Source organism: Sphaerodactylus townsendi, linkage group LG09, assembly GCF_021028975.2.
Source record: "Sphaerodactylus townsendi isolate TG3544 linkage group LG09, MPM_Stown_v2.3, whole genome shotgun sequence".
Lineage (NCBI taxonomy): Eukaryota > Metazoa > Chordata > Lepidosauria > Squamata > Sphaerodactylidae > Sphaerodactylus > Sphaerodactylus townsendi.
In genome coordinates, this window is record NC_059433.1 from 25,264,818 (window position 1) to 25,287,236 (window position 22,419).

At 43.4% G+C, this 22,419-nt stretch overlaps 1 protein-coding gene across 2 annotated transcripts in view; it reads left to right on the forward strand.

Annotated features, from left to right (window-relative positions):
- Window positions 1–22,419, forward strand: part of SLC22A23 (solute carrier family 22 member 23) — a 133,764-nt gene that overhangs the window by 21,469 nt on the left and 89,876 nt on the right. For both annotated transcript variants that reach the window (XM_048507827.1, XM_048507828.1), the window contains exons 2-3: window positions 7,569–7,672; window positions 13,841–13,995. In XM_048507827.1, coding sequence (XP_048363784.1) covers window positions 7,569–7,672; window positions 13,841–13,995 — 259 coding nt within the window. The remainder of the gene's footprint in view (window positions 1–7,568; window positions 7,673–13,840; window positions 13,996–22,419) is intronic.

Here is a 22,419-nt window from a genome sequence, read left to right on the forward strand (position 1 = left end):
TTGTTAACCCCAGACAGACCAAGAGCCAGCATGGTGTAGTGGTTAAGAGAAGGTGGATTCTAATCTGGAAAACAGAGTTTGATTCCCCACTCCTCCACATGAGCAGTGGAGTCTTATCTGGTGAATCAGATTTGTTTCCCTACTCCAATTTCCTGCTGGGTAACCTTAGTTTGTTCAGAACTCTCTCAGCCCCACTTACCACTCAAGGTGTCTGTTGTAGAGAGAGGAAGGGAAAAGAGTTTGTAAGCCACTTTGAGTCTCTTTAAAGGAGAGAAAGGCAAGGTATAAATCCAAACTCTTCTTAGAGAAGAATCAGAGGTACTAGGTAGGTCTATCTGGAATTTATTTGTTTGTTTTGTAGGCCACCCTTCCCCAATTGGGTTCAGGGTAGCATACAACATTAATTAAAATATCCATAGGTAATCAAACTCTTCAGTATATCCCCAGTGCTATAAATTCCACTAAGGGATACCATTAAAACTGAACTCTGAATTCTGAATTCATACAAATAGAAGGAAGGGGGAAAGGGACGGAGAGGGGGGAAGAAGAGAGGACGGGAGACCAGTTAGGTGGAATAAAAATTGAATAAAGTGGTGATTAGACTGTAGTGTGGCAAATGTGTACAAAAGTATTGGGAAACCAGAGAATAAGGTACAATAAATAAATATGTGTAAAAACCATAATTCTAAGAGTTTGCAGGTTAAGATTTCTCATTCCAGCCATCCGACGTCACAAAAGTTCAAGATAGGTGTGTCTTGATCAGTGAGGTTGTCAGAGCAGGATTTGGTAGCAAAAGTCCAGAGCCCCAACTCAAGGACTTGTTGTGGAAAGAGGCAGCAAAACCCAGCAATAAGATTATTTCTGAAATATATGCTCCCATCAAAAGGGGGAGTCCCATAAAATTCTCAGTTCCAGAGTCTAAAATGCCCTAATTGCCCTACTGGACTTGAGTTTCCATAATCATTTTGACTCACACACAAAAATCTTTCAATGATCCCCAGGCCCTTTTCTACATGCAGAGGATCCTAATGGTCTCGGTCCTTGCAGCATTCCATTCTTCTAGGGCGTTCTGGTTTGTTAAATCGCCTTGATGTTTCTTTATATTCCTCTTTCAGTCTTTTTCTCATGCACACCCTCAAGGGCTGCCAGGTCCCCCACTGGTGGACCTGGGGGGACCTGGCAACCCTTGAGGGTGTGCATGAGAAAAAGACTGAAAGAGGATGGGGTGGGTAAGATTGCCAGATTCAGGCTAGGAAATTCCTGTCGATTTGGGGGTAGAGCCTGGGGAAGAAGAGAAGAAGAGGAAGAGTTTGGATTTATATCCCCCCTTTCTCTCCTGCAGGAGACTCAAAGGGGATCACAATCTCCTTGCCCTTCCTCCCTCACAACAAACACCCTGTGAGGTAGGTGGGGCTGAGAGAGCTCCGAGAAGCTGTGACTAGCCCAAGGTCACCCAGCTGGCGTGTGTGGGAGTGTACAGGCTAATCTGAACTGCCCAGATAAGCCTCCACAGCTCAGGCGGTAGAGCTGGGAATCAAACCCGGTTCCTCCAGATTAGCTACACAAGCTCTTAACCTCCTACGCCACTGCTGCTCAAGGGAGGGACCTTAGTGGGGCACAGTGCCATAGAGACTTCCCTCCAAAGAAGAAGGTAGAATCGAAGGAGGAAAGAAATTAATCTTCAGAAAGGGAAGGCTGAAACTAGAAATCAGAAGTAAAACTGTTGCTGCTTCTCCCTATGAGACAGGCAAGAAACCGGGGACTGCCAAGGCACAGGAAGTTAAAGTGAGTTCCTGCCTCCCTGACTAGTTGGTGGGAATCACCCACAGATGTCCTCCTGGCTCAAAAGGAGAACATCAGTTTTCTCCAGTGGAACTGAGCTCTGTATTCTGAGCTGTAATTCCAGAAGATGCCCAGGTTCCGCCTGGAGATTGACATCTATAATACCCTCCTCCATTTCCTCAGTCACTTCTGACTCCCTTAGATATTTCTCATTGAACTTTGGCTTCAGGTGGCAACTGCTGTTCAGCTCTGTTTGTCTGTCCTAGAATCTTCAGTGCACAACACATTGTTTTCTCCCCTCTCACTAGAGGAAGTGGGTATCCTTATTGAACTCTAGTTTCCTGGCCAAATTCTCTAAAATAGCACCATTTGGTTTAAAATAGTGTATTCAGTATCAGACCAGGCACTAACCAGGGTTGTCTTTGCTTACATTCTGAGATCTAACAATATCAGGCTAGCCTAGTGATCCAGATCAGAGCATTGCCCAATATAATGTGTAAAAAAAAACCAGCCCAACAAAAACCAGTGTCATAACCAGTGGTTAAGAGCAGGTGGATTCTAATCTGGAGAACCAGGTTTGATTCCCCACTCCTCCACCTGAGTGGCAGAGACTACTTATCTGGTGAACCAGATGTATTTCCACACTCTTACATTCCTGCTGGGTGACCTTGGGCTAGTCACAGTTCTTCGGAACTCTCTCAGCCCCACCTACCTCACAAGGTGTTTGTTGTGGGGAGAAAGGGAAAAGAGCTTGTAAGCAGTGGTGGAATTCAGAGGGTTCATACCATTTCGGCAGAACCGGTTGTTAAAATGGTGCTTGTAAACAACCAATTGTTAAATTATTTTAATCCTACCACTGTAACCGATTGTTAAATTGTTTGAATCCCACCACTGCTTGTAAGCCATCCTGAGTCTCTTTATAAGAGAGAAAGGTGGGGTGTAAATCCAAACACCGCTGCTGCTGCTGCTGCTGCTTCTGCTTCAAAATTTGAACTTGGAAATTGCCTGTGCACTGCTATATGTCACAGACTAGTGAGACTAGTAACCTTGAAGACCTGTGCAACACTCCATGTCTCTTGCAAGGCTCTCAAAATCTGGTTTAAATGGGCAGTTTAAGCTCTGGACTCCGTGACCTGGAGGAAATTCTGTCAAGTGCAATGCTGTGGTCTCTCACAAGTAATATTATTAGGGATGACTGAATGCCAAGGGGGCAAGTTTTCTCATTAAATTAGTCTGCACATTTCTGTGCTGCACTAAATAAACAAGTACATTGAGAGAACAAATTACTTGATTTCTTCTGGACTTGTTTATATTCACTAGTGACTATAACAAATGAGCAAACCATTCAGTGGCGGGATTCAAATAATTTAACAACCGGTTCTGGTGGTGGGATTCCAATAATGTAACAACTGGTTGTTTACAAGCACCATTTTAACAGCCGGTTCTGCCGAAGTGGTGCGAACCGGCTGAATCCGACCACTGAAACCATGTCTAAAATATCCAAGAATGGTCCTTTCGAGGAGGGAGGAGAATGATGGAACTGGCTATGCACTTTTCTCCTCAAGAGTGTAAAATGTAGTCTGGTCCCAGTAACAAATAGCTCAAACCTCTTTGTGAATAGGATTAAACACCCTCTTAGTAACATTTTGTGATGACTGAATTGTCCTTTTGATTCTGTGTTGTGCATCACACATTTATTGCCAAGAGTTAAACACATGAAAACAGAGAGACCTTCTGCCGTCCTGATCTGATGAATATGAAGTATGTGTGAATCATGTCTACTTACACAGCGTTAGTAAATTATGCCTGCTTGCACATAGCCCTGGTCTATTTTGATTTTGTTTTATTCAGGCAGCAGATTTGCACTGGACTGTGGTACCCCTTAGGTCAATCTGTGTGGCATATTTGCTTTGGTATGGATTCTGTTGGGAAAGGTGTCTTCTTCCCACTTTTCCACAGCATTGTGATCATTTCATGCGCCACCCAAGTTTATTCCCATCTTTCCTGTGAGATTTCCCAAACCTGCCTTTCTCCACTGTATTGAGAAAGATTGCAACAGCAAAGGTGGCTGTTGGGTGGGCTGGAAAGTTAGGGTTTGTAGTTAGGAAAATGGCAGGAAAACTTCAAAGTAAGAGGGGACTAATTGCTGCCCACAAGGTTTAGTGGTGCTGTCTATTCATTTTCTGAAGAAACAGTTAGCCCAAAGGAGTGGCGGAGCAAGGAGGAACTGCGCCCAGGGCACGGGCACGGCCTGCATCCCTGTTTCGGCGCCATCTGCCCCTGCCCAAGAACGCCTCCATCATGGCGCCACCCAGGGTGTCATGCTCCCCTGCCACATAGATAGATAGATAGATAGATAGATAGATAGATAGATAGATAGATAGATAGATAGATAGATAGATAGATAGATAGATAGATAGATAGATAGATAGATAGATAGATAGATAGATAGATAGATAGATAGATATCCTAATGCACAAGCACACTAGAGCAGTAGTACACGGACTACATCAGTTCATAATATTAAAGAACATTGTCTTATATCTGTGAAACACTTTTGAACACTCTGTGTTCAACTAGCCATGAGCTAGTTATTGAAGAGTGTCTTTGATAAGGGGAAGATAATTGGGCATGTTTGCTTAAGATCTGGGATTGCAGAACACTCAGATTGCCTACTTTACTTTTCATATCAGCTTACAGGCTACAATTGCTGCATAACTAGGGTGTTTGAAGTACGCAAATATTCTTTTGGACCTGCACTCCTTACCTCCAAACTGCATACTCTGTCTGGTTGCACTGTCCAACTGCCTCCCGTCCCCAAATCTTCACCCTCCTTGTCTGTATTAAGAGGTCAAAATTTTGTGTTGTCTACAAACTTCCTTAATGCAGAAAGACAGGGTCAGGCAGCTCTTCTGTTATGAAAAGAGGATTTGTGGAAAGATCTGAGGGTTAATGTGGTTTAGCCTCTGTGCCTTGTGATGTAGACAGTGTGGGTGCCGTGCCTCCCGTGCCTCCCAGCTAAACCAGCCCTGGGAAACTTTATCCCACTTGTGTTAAGGCCACCAACAAACAGACACTCATGTCTTGTACTCCTTTCTGCCTGTGTTTTTTCATAAGTTGTCTGAAGTTGTTGTTGAGCAAGTTTGGGAAATGGGGCACAGCTTCTGCCATTTTCTTATTATGCTGGATCTGTTGAAAACCATTCTTCAGCTTGAGAGAAACTGTGGAGAAGATGTTTTAATTCGGGGACTCAGACATGCCAACTACGGCTGATAACAAATGGTGTTGAATTAATCAACATGTCATTTTACAGGGTGCACAAGTTGAAAAAATGGGACCCATTATTGATAATAGGCTAAACATGCAAGGGTTGGGAAAGAGAGTTGAGCTCAACAAAGGATGAATAAGTCTAGTTGCATGTACTTAAGCTGCAGTGAATCCTATACTCCCTTACTTGGGAGTAAACCATCGGTGTACTTGATGCAAAGCTGATATGCTGGCTAAGGATGGTAGCAATATGGGGAGGATGGATATTAGAAGGGATTTTTTAAAAAGGAATTTCAGTTCTGTGACCAAATTCTGGGAATGAGACATAGGAAGAGCAAGTGAAGGAACCATTCCAAGATTTTCCTCAGGATGTCAGATTTACCATTTCAGACATAGTTTAAACCCCCACTCTGGTTCTAGAAATCTGTACTGTGTATGTACTCACACGTACAGACATATACCACATGTGTTTGTAAATTAACGTTTTTGCCGGTACTTGTTTACTTTCAGACATATCATGAAACCATAGAGCATTTGAATTTGCTGTAGTTTGTGTGTTTGAATGCAGGCCATTCTACTAGCTGGCGTCTTTCCAATCAGGATTTAAAGACATGATCTGGATCTATTAATTATGGCTAGTCTGAGCTATGATTTCTCATAATATCTGAATATAGATATCCGGAATTTTTCTCTGGTGATCATTCCCTCCCAGATTATCCTGAGAAGGCCATGAAACCTGGATTTGTCAAGGAACTCCAGGGTCTGACTGACCGTCTGTGAGTTGGCCACTGCAACAGTACATTCATTCCTGTCTGAGTCCTGATAAAATGAATACAAGTTGTTTGGGAGCAATACCTGGTGAATTGTATCTGCTTCCCGCATCTCCCCATCTTCTTCCCTCCCAACAACAGAACTTAATAGCTTTGCTGGCAATTGAATGGAGTTGTTTGCTTTCCTGCTCTTTCCCTAACGTGAATTTTCCCAAGCCTTAGAAGAAAAAGGATTTTAAAAAGCACTGATCAATGAATCAATTTGCTTATTGCTGAGTTTAGAGTTGCCCATTCTCAGGCAGTTTCTGAAACTAATAGAACTGACGTAAATGATCTTACTGGAAAACAACGCAGTCAAGCTGATTTGTTGAAGTTAAATAGGTAGAGAAATATTGCCTTTATCAAAATGCACTCAAAAATATTGCCTTTATCAAAATCAAAACATCAAAAAAAATTGCCTTTATCAAAATGCACTCAAGTTGACTTCAGTGATCAAAAAGCAAAGTGCGGCTAATTTTAAGTCTTAGTAAATGAAATCTTTATGCAGGACTCATTCCGTTGTCTATGAAATAAGCTGGGGAAAATAATGCATTTTGTTGTGTTAGTTTGTGACAGAGAGTGTATGCAAACTTCCCACAGCTCTGAAGACCTAGAGTAAACCCAGCTTCCCTGTACTGTATGTGTTATTACAAGCAACCTGGACAGGCTCCTGCTTTTATTTTCTTGGAAGTGGAATGCAAACAAAAAAATGTATGTGTTGTATGTGTTTTGTACTCTGTTATAAGTGAGTTCTTCCAAGAAATCATCTTAAAGGCGATGGCTAGAAAATTTGATTCTTTGGCAGGGGAAGTGATTTAGTATGACAAGTACCTATTCTGAAGGTTCTAAACCAGTGGTTCTCAACCTGGGGGTCACGACCCCTTTGGGGGTTGAACAACCCTTTCACGAGGTCGCCTAAGACTCTCTGCATCAGTGTTCTCCGTCTGTAAAATGGATAAATGGGGGTCAACATGAGGAACTGTACTAAAGCGGCATTAGGAAGGTTGAGAACCGCTGTTCTAAACATAGCAGTGGAGATGGGGAAAATGTACACTGTACACCACAGGTGTCAAATTTGCGGCCCTCCAGATGTTCATGAACTACAATTCCCATCAGCCCTTGCCAATTAGCCAATGCTAATATTGGGAGTGACTGATGGGAATTGTAGTTCATGAACATCTGGAGGGCCGTGAATTTGACACCCCTGCTGTACACGATCAACAAATGGCTTGATTCAGTAGTCAGTCCGTGACAGACAGAAGGGGGTGGTATATTTAGACTGAAGGGTGACTTTGTAGAATTTCCAATCACAAGATATGGTATAGATGGGTTTTAACAAAAGATGTGGCTATCTTGGCTAATATATCTGCTAGACCAGGGGTAGGGAACCTGCGGCTCTCCAGATGTTCAGGAACTACAATTCCCATCAGCCTCTGTCAGCATGGCCAATTGGCCATGCTGGTAGGGGCTGATGGGAATTGTAGTTCCTGAACATCTGGAGAGCCGCAGGTTCCCTACCCCTGTGCTAGACCAACAGAGCCTCCCTGTTCAAACAAGATTCTCAAACATTTGCTACCGAATCTGTCAATAGCTAATGTAGTACAACTGTGAAGATGTTCATCTATGTCTGCCATAGTTCTGTTCAACCACTGAAAATGTCTATGTACATTATGATCATACCTTGTTCTTCATCTGTTTTTTCCCCTCCAGTGGGACCTTGTTTGTGATTCTGCCTGGAAAGTCCACATTGCAAAATTCTCCCTTCTCGTAGGATTAATCTTTGGCTATCTAATCACAGGATGTATAGCTGACTGGTAAGTGACAATACATTCATATCTTACAGGTGATAAATAGGTCTGTCTTAAAATTATGATTAAATTACTAACTACAAGTACTTCTTACATTTGCCCCTTCTGGTGATGTTCCTTCTTCTGTGGTGTTCAACTGCATTGCATGTGACGTGAAAACAAAATATTTCAACGTTGGCTTGTCACTGATTGTTGTTATTGTGCAAAACACGGCAACTAAGTTTTTGAAGAAGGTGCCTGAGAACCTTCTTTAACCTTCAAGCTGATTGTCGTCCAATTTTATTCAGCCGTACAAAGCTCTGCACGTTCATGTTTTTTAAACTCTCCAAATTACGTTGTGTGCTCTGTGAGCTTCTGTTCTCCTCATGATATGATGATACAGCTGAAAAATCTTTTTTGCTGAATCCGCTTCCATGGAGAACAAACTTCATAACAGAAGCAAAATAGCAATATTTTCTGTATTCAGAAAGATCACCTGACCTTCACGTAGACACTCCCTTCCCCATTTTTCAGTGGTTAAAAAGTAGCTACTTTGTTGGTGGGGGTGGGGGATAGTCTTCTAGTTTACTAAATATTTATTGCTTACATTTTAAGTAGAATGGATGAGGAAAAATGATCCCCGATAGGAGCAAACTATGCCTCTTATTGCTGTTTGGTGACAGTCACAGATTTGAGATTCTGGCATATTAAGCATATCAGGCATTTGAGACTAGATTAGATGTTGGGACTTTGATCTTATCTCAGTAATGGCCCCAGTCTGTCACACAAGTGTTATCAAGGCCTTCTCCATGTTCTACGCTGATTCACCAGCTTGGATCGGACCACTCCCTCCATGGCAGAAAATTTTGCAAACCGGATAAGCACATAGGCCCAGAACAAAGTCAGCATTGTGAGAGAGATGCATTGTGAGATGTGGTTAAAGGAAGTTTTCTGGGGACACTCATGTCTGCAGAAAGCAATACTGGACACGTGGAACACTGCATGTTTTTGTGGGCTCATGTCTTTTGGGGTCATATTCGCAAGGATGGCCCATTAAAATGTGGCCCATGTCTAATTCCTACTTTTTTTTAGCACTGTTGCTCTATAACTACATTCTTATGTATTTCTGTGGTAAAACATGTCTGGGTTTATTCTGACAACATGGTTCTGAAACAGCTCATCTGACATGTACTCACAAGCCCATAGCATGCAAGGCAATAATGAGTCAAGTCAGCTTTATCAAAACTTTCTCTTTCGATTTCATTAACTGCTTGGCCCAAGGTTTCCAAGTATTGCTTGAAATATATTAGAGTTGTGAACTCCAGATTGAGAATTCCAAGACATTTTGGGGTAGAACCTGGGAGTACAGAGTTGGTGGAGAGAAGGGCTCTCCACAGGATATAATACTATAGGAGGAGGAGTAGTTTGGATTTATATCCCCCCTTTCTCTCCTGTAGGAGACTCAAAGGGGCTTACAATCTCCTTGCCCTTCCCCCCTCACAACAAACACCCTGTGAGGTAGGTGGGGCTGAGAGAGCTCCGAGAAGCTGTGACTAGCCCAAGGTCACCCAGCTGGCATGTGTGGGAGTGCACAGGCTAATCTGAATTCCCCAGATAAGCCTCCACAGCTCAGGCGGCAGAGCGGAGAATCAAACCCGGTTCCTCCAGATTAGATATACGAGCTCTTAACCTCCTACGCCACTGCTGCTCCTACAGTGTCCACTCTCCACTTTCTCCAAAGGAAGTGATCTAATGGCCCAATCCAAAGGGAGGGGCAAATTCACCTATGGAAGCAACACAGGGCTACGCCAGTTCACTTGCCCCAGCAGAGGAGCAAATCGCTGGAGGGCAACCATTGCACCCCTCCATGGTGGCTCGACGGTGTGCAGAGCATCCCTGCCATCTCCACCAGCATAGCGGGGATGGTCCAGAGTTGAGGCCAGGGATGGAGGCAACATTAGTTGGCTTCCACCTGACCTTTGCCTGCCAGAATGGCAGCACTCATGGACTCAATAGAGGGCTTTTCAGCACAAAGGAGACTTTTTTCTGTTTTTTACTTCCCTGTGTTGCTGAGAAATCCTGCCAGGGGCCCTGGCTTGGGCTGTAAAACTACCAGGCCACAGCCAATCAGCCTGGAAAAGAACAGCAGCCAGTTAATTCCAGCCATGAAAGCCTTTGGCAATATATTGGACTGATCTTTGTCATCTGGAGATATTCTGTAATTCTGGGTGATCTCTTGGCCCCAACTGGGAGATTAACAACCCTAGAGTAGAACAGACAATGACACCCATACAAATTACAGGGGGACCAAGTAGGGCTTCCCCGCCTTGGGTAACCCCCTCAGTTTTATTTAAGAACTATATGGAATTACTGCCTGTATCTTTCTCCCATGCCTGTTTTGTGGCCATTTGACTAGTTGAAGATAGCAATCTGGTTTCAACTCTGCATTGTTTATTTTATCCCAGCCAAATTCACCATATTATGGCCCCAGATACACTTGATTTTGTCAGATACCCCTCCCTGTTCATCAGAGTCTTTTAGAATCATGGAATCATAGAGCTGGAAGAGACCACAAGGGCCATCAAGTCCAACCCCCTGCAATGCAGGAACACACAATCAAAGCGCTCCTGACATATGATCATCCAGCCGCTGTTTAAAATCTTCCAAAGAAGGAAAGTCCACTATTCTCCGAGGCAGCAAATTCCACTGTCAAACAGCTCTGACAGTCAGAAAGTTCTATCTAATGTTTGGGTGGAACCTCTTTTCCTGCACCTTGAATCCATTACTCCGTGTCCTAGTTTCTGAGACAGCAGAAAACAAGCTTGCTTCCTCTTGACATGATATCCCTTCAAATATTTAAACATAGCTATCATGTCCCCACTTAACCTTCACTTCTCCAGACTAAACATCCCCAGCTCTCTTAGTCTCTCTTCATAGGGCATGGATTCCAGATTTTTTTACCATTTGGGTTGCCCTCCTCTGGACACATTCTAGTTTGTCAATATCCTTCTTAAATTGTGGTGCCCAGAACTGAACACAGTACTCTAAGTGAGGTCTGACCAATGCAGAGTAGAGTGGTACAATTACTTCCCTTGATCTAGACACTATACTCTTATTGATGCATAGCAGAATTGCATTGGCTTTCTTGGCTGCCATATCACACTGCTGACTCATGTTCAGTTTGTGGTCTACTAAGACTCCCAGATCCCTTTCATATGTAGTGTTGTCAAGCCAGGTGTCACCCATCCTATAACTGTGCATTTCATTTTTTTCTGCCTAAGAGTAGAATCTTATATTTATCTCCGTTGAAATTCGTTTTGTTAGTTTTGGCCCAGCTCTCTATTCTGTCCAGATCATTTTGAATCCTGTCCCTGTCCAGGGTATTACTTTCTCCTCCTAATTTGGTATCATCTGCAAAGTTGATTAACATGCCCTCTATTTCATTATCCAAATCATTGATAAAAATATTGAATAGTACTGAGCCCAGGAAAGATCCCTGTGGCACTCCACATTTTCTCCAAGATGAAAATGAACCCTCTTTGTGTTTGGCCAGTCAACCAATTACAAATCCACCTAACAGCTGCTTTGTCTAGTCTACATCTTTCCATCTTACTTGCAAGAATATCAAGGGGCACCTTGTCAAAGGTCTTACTAGAATCAAGGTATGCTACATCCACAGCATTCCCTTCATCTACCAAGTTTGTCACTCTGTCAAAAAAAGAGATAAGGTTAGTCTGGCATTACTTGTTTTTGAGAAACCCATGTTTATTTTCAGTGATCACATTATTCCCTTCCAAGTGCTTACAGACTGTCTCCTTAGTGATCTTATCTAGAATCTTTCCTGCTATTGATTTCAGGCTGACTGGGCGGTAGTTGTTCAGGTCCTCTTTTAGCTCTCCTCCAGTCCTCTGGAACTTCTCCTGTTTTCCAGGAGTTTTCAAAGACTATAGCAAGCAGTTCTGACATTACTTCTGCCAGTTCTTTTAATACCCTGGGATGTTGTTTATCAGGCCCTGGAGATTTGAATTCATTTAAAGTATTCAGATATTCCTGTACTAGTTCTTTGTTTATTTTGTGCTGAATTTCCCCTACTGTAGCTTCTGATCCATTTCCCCCCAGGTTACACACTGTTTTTCTTTTGGCAAAGAAGGTGTTGAGTAGTTCTGCCTTTTCTCTGTCCCCTGTTAGAATTTCACCATCTTCTTTATGCAGTGACCCTATCATATCCTTTTTCTTCCTTTTGCTACGAACATAACCAAAAAAGCCCTTTTTATTGTTTTTAACATATCTCGCAAGTCTGAGCTCATTGCGAGCTTTAGCTTTTCTGACTTTCTCCCTACATGTCTTGGCTATTTGTTTGAATTTCTCTTTAGTAATCCCCCCCCTTTCCATTTCTTGTACATGTTCCTTTTATATCTTAGCTCACTTGAGAGTTCTTTAGACATCCATCCTGGTTTCTTTAGACACCTCCCTTTTTTTTCTCCTCATTGGAACTGTTTGAAATTTTGCCATCAAGATCTCACTTTTAAGAAACTCCCATGGTCCAAGAAGCCAAAACGTTCCTGGTGGCAACACCTGTGAAGCCAGTTATTCACCTCCGCAGTTCTTCTCTCCCACCTGGGCCCTTGTTCTTCAACTGGAAGCAGAGATGAAATGACAACCTGTGCATCCAGTTCCTTCAGCTTCCTTTCAAGAACCTCAAAAAAATTTCTGATGTCCCAAAAGCTACGTCTAGCAGTGTCATTTCTTCCAATGTGAATTAAAAGGAAGGGTTAACTGTTAATGGGCTTGACAAGTCTTCTCAGCCTCCCTGTGACGTCATAGATTTTTTGCCCCAGGGAGACAGCACGTCTCTTGATGCATCTTGTCAGACCTGCAAATTGCTGCTTTTGTCCCCCTTAGCAGGGAGTCCCCCACCACCACCACACGTCTCCTCTGGCATTTTTCAGGTAACATTTCATAGGTTGAACCCTCTGTCACTTGTGCATTCTCCAAGAACTGAGTCCATTCCTCCTGTGCCTGTTCCTTAACCTCAAAACGATTCTGTAGTTTCAAATTCACAGAATGCTCCCTGGTCCTTCTGCTACTATGGGTTACATTTCTCCAGTTGCCCACCTCCTCTGTATGAGAGCTGTCATCCTCCTCAGAGATGTTGCCGGTGTGTTCCCCACCCAGTACCGTCTGCTCCATTCTGTCCAAGAAAGACTCCTTCTTAATGTGCTGAAGAGCAGATAGTTGTGTTTCAAAGTGCTATACCTTTTCTTCTAACAAAGTAACCAACTTGCACTCGCTGCAGGTGTAGCTACCCATATCCTCCTACAGAAAAACAAACATTCCACAGCTGTTGCTGGTGGCGGCAGCAACTCATTGATGATCCACCCCAAGAGTTTCAGCAGCCTCTGAGTACAGCATACGCTTGCTGAGGCACTTCCCAGTCAAACTGGAAGTGATTTAGCAACTACTTTAAATCTTCCCTTCTCTCGAAAGACAGTGTCAGTATCCAAAACAACTTGAGCCCAAGGGAAACTGTGTATATTCTTGAACTCCATCAAGAGAAGGAGCAAATGGTGTTCTTGGGAGTTCAACTCAAATGGCTATACGAGACCATGCAAAGCAGGACTGAATCCTGGCCTTGTTCTCCTACTGGAATGTTGTTAATTGTTAAGGTGACGCTAGACTTCTTGCTCATATAAAGAGGGGCAGACCCTGAGCCTCAGAAGAAATCCTGAGGTCATCCAGTCTCTGTGCTTTGTGAAGATCCAGAATGGGGAAAGGAGGCAACCAAAGTATTCATGAAAATTCCTTTCTCGCATTAAAGGAGTGAAAGGAGGGTTGGTTCCAGATGAGGCCCCCGTGAATGTTATTTGTAGGGGAAAGGCTGGTGCAGAGACTTTGCTGGCCAAGAGAATTTTAAAAATTATTATTAAAAGGGCCAGTCCACTGTGCCTCATTGCTAACCTGTGACTTTCACCCCATATCTCCCAGAATGCGACAGGGGGAGTGTTTGAGCATGATCCCAGCATGGGGGTGGTACTGGTGGCAAGCACAGTAAGAAGACAAGAAACAGTGTTTATTGTTGAAGGCTGTGTTTTGTTTTTGTTAACCAAAACTTTAAAAAATAACAATGCACATGGCACTCTCCCACTGAGTATGGAATAAAACTGATTTGGTTTTCATCCCTTTTTCTGTCTCTAGGGTTGGTCGCCGGCCAGTGCTCCTCTTCTCTGTCCTATTCATTTTGATATTTGGACTATCTGTGGCCCTCTCCGTGAATGTGACAATGTTCAGCACTCTCAGGTTTTTTGAAGGGTTTTGCCTGGCTGGAATAATCCTTTCGCTGTACGTACTGCGTGAGTATTGCCTTCAAACAAATATTCTAGCTATACTTATCCAGCAAAAAAAAGAAGCAGCATATGCTGTGATTTGTTATTGAATATATTTTGGTATATGATGCAAACAAACAAACTCCTAATTGCTAGTTAATCTTGTATGTGCTTTATTGCGTGTGTTTCTTGTGTCATATTATTGAAAAACCAGTTAGACTTGTCTGTCCAGGACCTATATTATCTTGTCTCAAATCGATTCTGAAAAGGAAATAGAATTGATGCAGGCTTTTGTGCTTGCGGTCTCTTTTTGATGTTCTCCTCTAGGTTTGTTTGTTTTTTAATGTCAGTTGGGAGCCTTACAATCAATTTTCAGAGAGTGTGGAGGGAAGAGAACTTTAACCCTTTTGTTCACCATTTTCCTGATGCAAATTATCCCTGCCTAGAGCTATTATTTTCCTGCAAAGGGAAGTGTGGACTACGGTTACCAGCTTCCAGGTTGGACCTGGAGTTCCATAGTCAAAGCTGATGCCCACATTACAGGGATCAATTCCTTGGGAGCAGAGGGCAGCTTTGTGACGGGGGAAGGGTAAATTCTATGATGACATATCCCTGCCACACTCCCTCCTTTCCTCAAACTCTTCCCTCCCAAGGCACTCATGCACACTCACACACAGTATGTGCAACCAGTATTTGCAACCCTAAAGCATACAGATGCTGGACACTTATATATTCTCCTCTACATGACAGATCGCATCTGTGGGAAGAGATGCAGGGATGTGATTTACATCAGGAAGATGGTGCAGAGAGAAAAAGATCCTTACTTCCTGGGCTCAGATGCTTTCTTCTGCCCTTGACTGCAGCCTTTTGAAGTCCAGAGACCTATTGCACATTTCAACCAAAAAAACCCTCTGCATTTTTAACAGAGTGCTAGGAGCCAAATAGACTGGGTTGTGTGCGAAGCGGTGAAAAAAAATTATTTCTGTTCTATCCTGCCCTAAATTTGGAGTGGCAGAAGACAATGTAGAAATGAAAGGCAATGGAACTGAGTTCACTAAGGTTGGGGGAGATTCCTGAAAAGTTTGAGAAATCCCATTCTAGAACATTGGTTGGTTACCCCACTCGGTTACATACGTGTGCTCACACATCATCCTGGTTATCAAGAAACAAGGGAGAGGCAGGTAGGACACTCAGCAGCCCCACAGAAATGACCATATCTGTCACTCCTTTTTGCCTGTATTTGGGGGTGGGGGAGTGTGGTATCCTGGAGGTCCCAGGTTTAATCTCCTGTTAAAAGGATAAGGCAGTGGGTGATGTGAAAGTCCTCTGCCTGAGACACTGGAGAGTTGCTGCCAGTCTGAGTAGGCAATGCTACCTTAGATAGATAGTCTGATTCAGTTTCATGTGTATTCATGCTGAGACGTATCTAGGGAAAATGTAGCCCGGTGCAAAATCTGAGTTTTCCGTGCCCCCCCCCCCCGCCCCCCGTATGGGTGGTCACGCTCCTCCATCATGACCAAACAACTTTTTTGCACTAGGTCTTGAAGGCAGTGTATGGACCCAGAGGGAAGGAGGAGGAGTGTGGGGGTGATTTTCTACCCACCATGTGACTAAATGGTTGCACCCCGGGGACATTTGATCCCATATGTCCCCCTGGGCAGTACGCCCCTGTATTCATGTGTATTCCTATGGCTGCATACCCAGAGAAGGGTAGACTGCTTAAACAGGCACGAAAAATGTTGCGTGAATCAGTTATAACAATTTTGCAGTCAAACACTCAGAGCGTAATTAATTGTATAATCTAAAAGATCATCACAAGGTTGATACAATTTGGCATAATAAGCTGAAAACATGGCAACCGCTCTGAACCGATTAAACGTATTTAGCTTTCCAAGTTAAAAATGGATTTGCAAGCCACGATGCAAAATATTAATACTTGATTCTCTCCCCTTTGGCAGTTAATGACTTGATTCTCCAACACAGACGTGCAAAATGCATTTGCCCTTTTAGCAAATCTAGCAATTTATGGGTTACAAATATATCAGAAATACCCAACAAAAACTGAAATAGAAATCTCATGGGACGCGTCCACAACCTCATTAAACCAGTGCCATGAAATCATTTCTAAGCATATTGCATAAAAATAGATAATAACCACAAATATTGGGTCGCATCTTCAGTCTCTGTTGAACCACAAATAAGGGTTGGCCGGGATCCAAAGTGCTGAGCAACTGGTTCCCCTTGCCTGAGGCTTTGCGCTTATGTTTCTTGAATGCTAGCACATGGCAATCTTTTTGTGTGTGAGGGAAAAATAAGTTTCAAAATGCCTGCTGAAGTGACATGGAGATTTCAAAAAAATCCCACTGAGCCTATTTTAGCCCTTTGGCATCTCTAAAGCAGGTCTTTGGAACCCGACAGTTCTCTGCTTACCCAGTGTTCTTCCTTCCATGAATACAATTTCATAATCTGAAAATATTCCTGTGAAGAAACTCTCCGGATTTCGGGATCCTCAAGTTCAGCCAGATAATTCTTAATCTCAGACTTCTTTTTCCAGGTCCAGAAAATACTCTGTGAAGTATGATATTGATGAGCTGGCTTGTACTTCTGTGTCTGTAATACTCTGAAGGAGGAATGTTGTAGCAGCAGCTGGGTTTCTGCTCAGCAGCTCTGACTGAGACATACCATGGTGTTGTTGTGGCTCGTATATTAACATTCATTAGTGTGTTTTTTATTGACAGTTTTAGACATTACACAACAGCAGTCCCGTGTTTGTTAGCAAGGGTGTCGCTGACAGGTCACCTGAGCCAGTCTCAGGTCCCTAATGAGGGTGTCTTTGTGATGGATGTCTTGCTTGCATTCACAATGTACAATTTTACTGGGCTCTATGGGGGTGGGAGGGAGGCAATGTGTACAGCTGCCCCAAGAAACTTCACAACTTTGCCAAAACTACTTGCAAAAATATTCTAAATATTCTAAATATTCTAGCTGGTGATCCCTGGCCCCTCAATGATGCGGCTGGCCTCCACCCAGGCCAGAGTCTTTACAGCCCTGGCCCCTGCCTGGTGGAACGCTCTACCTCCAGCTGTGCAGGCCCTGCAGGATCTTAATGAGTTCCGCAGGGCCTGCAAAACTGAGCTGTTCCACCGGGCCTTTGGGGAGGCCGGCCGCTGATGCTCCCCCCCTTTATAACATCTGTGGATCCTGCCGTCCCCCTCTCTCTTAAGGGATTTGTTAGTAGGCGCCATCTGTTGTACTTTGGTATTAGTACGCTGCATTTTAATGGGGTTTGGTTTTAATATGTATAGAGCCATTTATCTAATGATTTATTTAATTAACTCTGATATTTATTGATTTTATTTTGTGCTCTATTTATATGTTCTGTTGTTCACCGCCCTGAGCCCTCCGGGGGAGGGCGGTATACAAGTATAATAAATAAATAAATTAAATAAAGAAGAGAGGTGGTGTGATGCAGTGTTTAGAACAGGGGACCACCATGTTGTTGAGCTTGCAGGCACATTTGAGTGGTAAGAGTGGAGAGTGGGCACTGCCACAAAATGGCTGCCTTGGGGCACTAGAACCAATCATAAAACGTTGGGAGGTTGCAAGCCAAACATCTTGCTATGATGAGATAGCTACCACATTTCTGAATGGGTTGCTGACATAGTGCAGCTGAAGGGCACTATATGGACAATCACTTGATTAGAGTGTCTGGTTTAAACCAAATTCTCCTCAGCTAAGAAGTTCATTGGGTGGCCCTGAGTCAGTTTTTCTCTTTCAGACCTTGCAAGGTTCTTGTGAGGATAAAAAAAAGAGTAGGAAGCGATCATGTGCTCTCCTCTGAGCTCCCTGGGCAGTATTTAAACAAAATTATCATTCTGAAGGAAGCAACAAAATCAGTTACTTGTCAAAAACAACAAAGCCTACTCAACCGTTCCAATCTCCTCTAACAGAAATGATGCCCACTTGAGCAAGCCAAAGCAATGCGGGTCAGGAGGATTTATTACTAAGCATGCATGGAGTTGGTTTTAAATGTATTGATTGATAATGCATTGGTGTCAGAATGGGAGAAAATACAAAGTGGGAAGCTATGGGGCTTGGTCCTAGGTCAAGTCTTTCCTCATCTGTTCTTCTTTCCTCTAGCTAAATTATGCGAACTTTTTAAAGTGGCCAAATTGGAGTAGCTAAGATGCTATTCGTATCTTAGGCTCATTCCACACATGCAGAATAATGCACTTTCAAACTGCTTTCAGTGCTCTTTGAAGCTGTGCGGAATAGCAAAATCCACTTGCAAACAGTTGTGAAAGTGGTTTGAAAACGCATTATTTTGCGTGTGCGGAAGGGGCCATAGCCTTTGGTGCACATAACAAAATAGAGAACAGAACATCTTTCCCATTTATTAACCTAACCGTAACATCCTTTCCAAACAGTAATCCAGTCTGGATGCTTTGAATCTCTGCTGACCTCAGGTTCTTTCTACCCATTCCCGTTTTCAACAGTTAGGAGCATCCGTTCAAACTTGCCTTTGTGAATTTCAGTAAACTGTCACAGTTGCTGTGAATACATTCTGTGCTTTCCTCAGTCATAGAAACTGAAGCATGCTCAACAAAAAACACCTAGCCAGCATGAAATGGGTGACAAGAATATTTGATTTATATTTAATGCGAACAAAAGTGTTACCCTCTTCATAAGCCTACAGGCCGTTTTTGTTACTGTATATTCTCACACGCAACAGTTTTAAAAATCTTTGGGTGTCTTTCTTTGAGATTTATAGTGACGTGGGATGGCAGAACACTGCTCTCATTCTGAGTTTGTCATTGTTGAGTCTAAACAGAGCCTCACACTGTTGTGGTCCATAGTTGAGTTCAACGGCTTCCTGTATAGTTACAAGGTCCCTAATAGTCCCTCATAGAACACAGTTTTGGTTTCAGCTGTTTTCAGATTTCTGCAATTCAGACTCATTCCATTGTTTACGGATGCCCCATTTGTGTTGCTTTGACTGGCTCAAGCTGTGTGACCAGTGGTGGGATCCAAAAATGTTAGTAACAGGTTCCCATTGTGGTGGGATTCAAACTGTGGTGTAGCGCCAATGGGGCTGGGTGGGGCACGACGGGGGCGTGGCTGGGCATTCCAGGGGCAGGGCATTCCTGGGCAGGGCTGTAGCAAGGACGCAGCTGCTGCGCCAGTCCTTGGGCGGGAAACGAATGCACGCAGGTGTAGGCTGCCACGCACGCGGGTGCACCTCCTGCTAGACTGCTTCAAGTTCTGCGTGCTACTGCTGAGAGGAGAGGCGTAACTAAGGCAAAAATCACGTGACAAAATCACCAATTAGTAACCCCCTCTCGGCACACACAAATAATTAGTAACCTACTCTTGGGAACCTGTGAGAACCTGCTGGATCCCACCTCTGTGTGTGACCCTCCTTGAGTCCCAGGGAGAAAGGTAGGCTGTAAATGACATAAACAAATAAATCTTACATTCCTTAAAGCATTCCTTATATGGAAGAAGAGAAGAATTTGGATTTATTCCCTGCTTTTCTCTCCTGGAAGGAGTTTCAAAGCAGCTTACAAATCGCTTCCTCTCCCCACACCTTGTGAGGTAGGTAGGGCCGGGAGAGTTCTGAGAGAACTGTGTCTAGCCCAAGGTCACGCAGCAGGCTTCGTGTGGAAGAGTGGGGAAACAAATCCAGTTCACCAGATAAGGGCCTGCTACTCATGTGGAGGAGGGGACACAAACTGGTTCTCCAGATCAAACTGGTTCTTCCCTACTCTTAACCACTCCCCCATGCTGACTGAGCCCAACCCCTAGTCTGTTTAGGTCAGTACAATCTGCTCTGCTGGGCAGCAACTCTCCAAGGTCTCAGGTTTCCTGTTTCTTTTATCTGGAGGTACTAGGCATTGAACATGGGACCACCTCCATGCACAGCAGATATTCTTCTGTTCAGTCACAAACCAACTCCAGTGTAACATAACGTAAAAAGAACATGTCATATGGAAATCCTCTAAGAGGCTTACAGTTCCCTTCCCTATTTCCTTTGCTGTTTTTATGATCTCTTAATAGGATGATGTGACATTTACCCCCATAGGCCATGACCCTGTGCTTGCACGCGGGGCTACTTTCCCCTTTAATAGAATAAGCTGAAGGTGGCAGTAGTGAAGAGGTTTAATACAGACCTGTGCAAGAGGAAAGAATTTTCCCTTTTTTCAGACAGGTGCTGCTGCCAGCGTTCAACGCCCACCCTGCTAATATGCTGTCTTCCATCTCTGTAATGGTGTTAACATTTCCATCACAGGAGCCATACAAGCAACGGTCCAGATTTGCACAAAATTGCAGTGTGAAGTAATTGTACAGGTGGCTGAGCTAACAATTACCTTGCAAAATTAGCAATCATAAATTGGAAATGTGGGTGACTGGGTTCCGAAAATAGTTTCACTGGAGGGATGCTGCTGTATCTTTTTGTGTAAGGAAGCTGGCATCTTTGCCCTTGGAAATGTAGTTCTCTGGGGATAGGGTGGTATAGAAAACTAAACAATAAATACATAAAATAAATAGTTAAAGGAAGAACATTAGGTCAGAATAAACCTCTGTTTCGACTGCTCTCCTGTTATGCAAAGCAATTCACTGATCTGGCATGTGAAGGGAAGGCTTACTGTAATTTAGGAACTCCCCATATTTATTTATTTATTCAGAGAATTCATTTGCCATCTCTTCAGAGGCTTGTTTGGGGCATCTCATAAGGTAAAAAAAATACACTACAAATCATAAAAACAATCACAGAATTTATCCAAACCAAGCAAGGAAAGGTCCTGCTAGAAGTGTAACCGTAATATAAAACAATATTCAACAGCTTAAAATATTATTCCTAAAACAGCCCACTTGCTTTTAACATAGCTGGTGTGGATTTTCCAGGCTATGTGGCCCTGGTCTGGTAGTTTTTGCTCCTAACATTTCACCCGCATCTATGACTAGTGTCTTCGGAGGTCAGTTATAGATGCGGGTGAAACATTTGGTGCCAAAACTACAAGACGGTGGCCACACAGCCTGAAAAACCCACCATAGCCAGTTGATTCTGGCCGTGAAAACCTTTGGCAATGCTTTCAGCATGTCATAAAAAGCCACACTTGAATGAATTGAACCCTTCAGATAAAATCCCCTGGGTAAAAAGAAGCAGCATCTAAAGAAGATGTTAGGAGATGAAGAAAGGCTTTCTGGATGCAAGGCGGCACCATCCTCCACGTTTCTGCAAACAACACACAGGGAACAAGGCACAGGAGGATCCTAACTGGTCTGCTGGGCAGTATGGAAGGAGCCAGTCCTTAAAGTGCCTTGCCCCCAGTCATTTGGGATGTAAAAGGTCCGAGTGAGTGTAACATCTATCTGTGGGTTCTGTGGGGCAGAACTTGGAATGAGTTTGCAACAACAAATAAAAAAAAAACAAAATGGTTTACTTTCTTAACATATAACATCAACATTTAACATCACACTTCAAGGTCCTGTTCAGGTTGCATTTTCAAGTCCTTATATTTACAGTCTACTGATACTGCCAAGTCCAATTCTTCTTTGCAAGTGGGTTGGCTCCTGAAGACTCCAAGGGCTTGATGAACAGGATTCAACATGATGAAGGTTTCCAGGAGAACTCTCACCCATTACAAACATAAAAAACCCCGAAACAATAAACTCCAACATTTACAACATAGCAAAAATAAACAACTACCTTCCCACTAGTTCCCAACAACATTGCAGTTACCTTAACAAGGTGTTAAGGGCTTATACAAATCAAGGTCCGAGTCTGGTAGCCTTGTCTCCTCCAAACTACATGAGCTCTGTCGCCTTCTGCTGCTTTGAGTCTCCACTCCTTTCTGGGTCAATCCATTCTGAGCATGGGGGTTACATAAGCACTTTGAATGGTGCCAGTGCAGCTCTTTCAACACAGGGGCGAAACAGCCCCAATATCCATTGGATAGTGGAGCAACTCAGCACCCACAAAAAAAAATGCTATGGCAAAGGGAAGGGGTCAGAGTCCTGAACTGATACAAAGTAATCTTTGTGAAAGGATTCTGTCCCATTTTGAGCCTCAGTTCATCTGCAAGGGATCAAAGGCAGAGCTGATTTGTAAACATTTAAAAAACATTTGTAAACATTTAAAAAACATTTAAAAACTTTAGGGCTCATAAAGGTGGCTTTTTGCACCTTTTAGCATTTTGGTCTCCCAGCTGAGAATCCCAGACCTGGCCCTGGTCCTCTCCCCAGCGTGGTGCTGTGGTTAAGAGCAGGTGGCTTCTAATCTGGAGAACCAGGTTTGATTCCCCACTCCTCCACCCGAGTGGCAGAAGCTTATCTGGTGACCCAGATGTGTTTCTGCATCCTACATTCCTGCTGGGTGACCTTGGGCTAGTCCAGAGGTAGGGAACCTGCGGCTCTCCAGATGTTCAGGAACTACAATTCCCATCAGCC